This window comes from Pipistrellus hanaki (genome assembly GCF_964339955.1).
Source record: "Pipistrellus hanaki genome assembly, chromosome: 20".
Classification (NCBI taxonomy): Eukaryota; Metazoa; Chordata; class Mammalia; order Chiroptera; family Vespertilionidae; genus Pipistrellus; species Pipistrellus hanaki.
In genome coordinates this window covers 9,323,171-9,327,437 of record NC_140522.1, presented here as the reverse complement: position 1 = coordinate 9,327,437, position 4,267 = coordinate 9,323,171, and the positions used below count along the sequence as shown (strand labels likewise).

General features: G+C 53.9%; 1 protein-coding gene across 1 annotated transcript; it reads right to left on the bottom strand.

Annotated features, from left to right (window-relative positions):
* Positions 1 to 262: 262 nt before the first annotated feature.
* RGS2 (regulator of G protein signaling 2) lies at positions 263 to 3,683 on the bottom strand. The gene is made up of 5 exons (XM_084868518.1): positions 3,457 to 3,683; positions 2,357 to 2,458; positions 2,184 to 2,245; positions 1,448 to 1,614; positions 263 to 1,146 (listed from the first exon to the last, which is right to left on the bottom strand). Exons 1-5 carry the CDS (start codon positions 3,564 to 3,566, stop codon positions 952 to 954), a joined length of 636 nt encoding a protein of 211 aa, XP_084724644.1. The 5' UTR covers positions 3,567 to 3,683; the 3' UTR covers positions 263 to 951.
* Between the last annotated feature and the right edge of the window lie 584 nt (positions 3,684 to 4,267).

The following is a 4,267-nucleotide window of genomic DNA, read 5'->3' as shown; positions in this document are numbered from 1 at the left end:
AGTTTGGTGTTTTTTTTTTTTTTTTTTTTTTTTTTTTGCGAGATTACATTGGAAAGCTCGATCCCAGGGTGACTCTGGGGATGTGATCATACAGTTTCTGACTTAGGTAAACCTTGTGGAGCTGGGACCATTTTCCCCAGCTATTCGGAGAAACACCCACTCCGATCTGTCAGAAAGGAGACGTGTGCCCTTGATTCTGCCGTTATTTCCCCGTTACCAGCCCAACAACAGAAACCACCCACATCTGGACGCAATAGTCAGTTGACATTATTTATCAAAATAAATTTATTAAAAGTATGCAAAGACCACTTCAAAGGTTAGCTGCCTTCAGGATACGTTTTTGGCACTCACAACGGACGCTACTCCCTACACAATAATAGCACTCACTCCGGGACACACCGAGGGGCGGTAAAAACACAGGCCACACGGGACCGAAGGTCTGCAGTCACGAGCACGTGGATATGCTTGCACGTAGTAAACACATGTTAACATCACTTTAGTACAAAAAAACGAACTACAACTAAAACCACCATGTGGCAACAGGGGACCGACGTTGGGAAAGATGTACAGCCAGCGACTTAGGTCTCACAGGGATCCCAGACCCCATTGATTTCAAAAATGCTTTTTGGACCAATAAGTAGCTCATCCTTCTCTTTCCATCCCAGGTTCCTGCCCTTCCCCCGGGAGACACCGCCCGGATTAGACCACAGGCTCCCCATGTGTGTGTATGTGCTGTACAGTCACGGACACGGAGGCCAACCCCGGGACAAGCCTCTCCTGGGGGGGCTGCCAGCTCCCCAGGGCGCTCCCCAACTCCGAGTCAACAGTTCTGAGTGATGTCTCCCCAACACCCAGGCTGCAGTCAAGGTCAGTCCTCCGGGGAAGGTCACGGCCTTTCCCCCTCGGGGACAAAGTGAAAAGTCCTCCACGCCAGGGGGGGTCGCTGTCATCTCATGTGGCGTGGGCCTCCTCGGCGATCTGGGGCTTTTTACACAGGTCCTGGTAGAAGGCCGACTCCAGGAACCGGGGGTAGGAGTTGTTCTCCATGAGGCTGTACACCCTCTTCTGGGCTGTCGCAAAGCAGCCGCTCGTAGCCTCTTGGATGTTCTGGGCGATGAGCGTTTTGGTTTGAAAGTCTATGTTTATCTGAAACGATCCAGCAGAGAGAAGTGCTTTATTCCATATTCAGAGCTAAGAGGTTTGAGTCTTATTTAATGTTTGAAAACCAACAACCCCCTCCCCGCCCCCCTCCAACTGTAACATCTGATTAGCTTCTCTGGCCTAGCCACTGAAGAAACTTAGTTCAAAGCCTAGGTTAGAGGCAGCACTTTGCTCCCATCCCCACCCCCCCTTTTAATTTAAGATTTCTCTGCAATGCTTTGGTTTCATTTTGGTGCTAAAAATGTTCCAAATATGCTTCACACGGGGATTTTTTTCCTTTTCTTACCTCTTTGGGGGCCTCTTTTTCTATGAAGTCCGTGTAGATCTTCTTCGCTTTTGAGGACAGCTTTTGGGGTGACTTGGTTTTCTTAAAGTCTTCGCAGGCCAGCCAGAATTCGATGTTTTCTTCACAGAATTCCGATTTCAAAAAAGCCCTGAACGCAGCAAGACCATCTGAAAGGGAAGGCAAGCAGAGTGTGAATTAAGTGACCCAATAATCCCTTATCTTTTTACCTCCTACGTCTCCCAGTCCCCTGCACCCATATGTTATTATTTCTGTATGAGAGCAATATCTTAGATTGCACTCAAAGCTTGTAATCCTCAGGATTTAGCTCCTTCAAGACGTAAGAAGCCAGTGGGCAAAATGCTCAAGTTGGCACGCCGCTCCGAAGATATAAATACTGGGCTTCGCTGTCAATGCAAATATTTATAGGGAGCCGTGCCTCTCGCAAACAGCGTGTGTGTGTGTGTGTGTGTGTGTGTGTGTGTGTGTGTGCAATGGAAAAGCTGAGTCAACCTCAACAAAGAGCAACTGCCGCTGTAAATTATTTAGGCTCGTTTTCACCCCCCACCTGGAACGAATCAACCCTGCACGGCCACCGTTCGGCGCTGGGGAATAGAGGAGAAACAGGGGCCTCGTGTGGCAGTGCCTGTCCAGCCGCTCGCTGTCCCTGTCGTGTGGACACGACCTCGCTAGCCCCTGGGGACGCCTGAGGCAGATGCCATTCAAGTGGCCGACTTACATTTGCTGGCGAGCAGCTCATCGAAGGCTTCCGACCACAGCTGTGCCTCCTCGGGGGAAGGCCTGCGAGAGAGGAGAAGGTGCAGGTGAGCCGAGGCACCCCGGAATCCCGCTCCCCGTTCCCGTGAGGCAGACAGCGCACCGGCTTTGCCAAGAACAAGACCCCCAGCTCACCTGATGTAGGTTTGCTGTTTGCTCTTTTTGCCCGTCTTGGACTTCTCAGGAGAGGAGGAGTGTTGCAAGAAGTAGCTCAAGCGGGCCTTCCAATCTTTTAACCTGCAAAGGAAGAAGGAGAAAAGATTCACCAAAGTGGCAACAATTGAAATTGCTACTGCAGCTGAGAGCGCGTTTTTTTTTTTTTTTTTACTAACGCCTCCCAGGAAATAGAGACAAACTGAAGTGAGATAAAACAAGAACTCTTTTCTAAGTGCCTTATTTAATCCCTGCACTTCTGTGTTGAGCACAATTAGTTTCTTTCATCCGTCTGAACATACCTATTAGTTTTGTGTCTAAGGAAAGGACCACCTAAATGACTAGGGTCGTTTAATACATGTAGTTTGCACAGTTCAAAAGGCAGATGGCATTTCTGGCCCGAAAAAAGGCAGCCGTTTTTTTCTGCAATGTTAATTATAATCCCTGGACATTTCACACTTGAAATGCCAGTGGAACTGGCCTGAGCCAGTAACGCTCATGTCCTTTCTGCCCTCAGAGGAGAAGGCTCTGGACCAGCCAGAGCTGGTGCAACGAGGGGTGTGTGACTGACCCTCCCACCCCCTGCTACAACGCTCATCCGAAGCAGAGGATCCACTACATTACCAACTTAAAAAGGAAAAAAAAAGAAGAAAAGAAGTGGATTTAAAAAAGAATATATCCAGAGCAGCAAAAATATCTCCATGCCTGCCGCTATGTAAGCTGCTCAGAACTTAAAAACGCAACAGACGAATGAAGGGGATGCGCTTAGACGCAGCAGGGGGACAAAAAGCCAAACCCCAATTTCTCATCCGCATCTCCCACCGCATAGGAATCAAGAAATTTCTTCAATTCTTCAACTCTATCTACCCTCTCATGCATCAAAGCACAGACCTCACGTATTTAACCTCACTTAGCCAATTAAAGTTTTGCACATTAGCTTTTTTTCCCCTGCAGAGATGCAGCCTGCATAGTTTCCTATTGTCAAAGCCGAGCCTCTAGGCACCCGGGGAGCTCGGGGGTTTGCATCCTGCAGCAGACGCGGGGAGCTCGGGCGGGATCAGGGGAAAGAAGGCGGTACTCACAAGGTCCGCTTCATCTTCTCCCGCTTCTCCTCGCTCTTGGGGCTGCTGCCAGAGCTCTTGTCCATGGATCCGCAGTCGTGGTGGACGGCCAGGAACATGGCACTTTGCATTCTAGTCCTGCCTGCCGCCCGGGCCGCTGCTGCTGCCGCCGCTGCTGCTGCTGCTGCTGCTGCTGCTGCTGCTGCTGCTGCGGGCGGCGGGCGAGCCGGCGGCCGTATTTATAACGCGCGGAGGGCGCGCGCGGGGGCGGGGCTCACGACGCCGGCCACGCCCCCGCGCGGCGCTGATTGGCCGCCCGCGGACGGGCCAGGGGGCGGGGCCGGCGCCGGGCCGGGGCGGTCATGTTCGCCCGCCCGGAGGGTCCTGCAGGCGAGGGCGCTGCTGACGGCGGCGGCGGCGGCGGCGGCGGCGGCGCGGGCTCCGGGCGCCCCCGGGCGGGCGGGACGCCGTGCGCCGGCCGCGGCCGGTGCGGGTGCAGACAGACCGGGACCTCGCCGGGAGCTCCCGCCTTGGCCGGCGACCTTGGCCGAGGCCTGGCGGCCGGGCGGGGTCAAGGGCTGTGCCTGCTGCGAACTTGGCTGCAGGCCCTGCAGGGGGTGGGGGTGGGGGATGGGGGAGCTGGTGCTTCCCTCTCCTCCCCTCCCTTCCCCTACCCCGTGTGCATGCTCCCTACCCCGTGTGCATGCTCCAGACCCCGTGTGCATGCTCCCTACCCCGTGTGCATGCTCCTTACCCCGTGTGCATGCTCCAGACCCCAAATCGGGGGAGGTGGAGTCCCCCGCAGGGAAAGGCTGCACACTGCAAACCCAAG

What these genes read in the sequence shown, in the direction of transcription:
- RGS2 (XM_084868518.1), bottom strand. Translation starts at nt 3,566, where the DNA reads ATGCAAAGTGCCATGTTCCTGGCCGTCCACCACGACTGCGGATCCATG. An exon ending in AAACAGCAAACCTACATCAG is followed by an intron (nt 2,246 to 2,356) that starts GTGAGCTGGGGG and finishes CCTCTCTCGCAG; the next exon opens with GCCTTCCCCCGAGGAGGCAC. An exon ending in TGAGCTGCTCGCCAGCAAAT is followed by an intron (nt 1,615 to 2,183) that starts GTAAGTCGGCCA and finishes CTTCCCTTTCAG; the next exon opens with ATGGTCTTGCTGCGTTCAGG.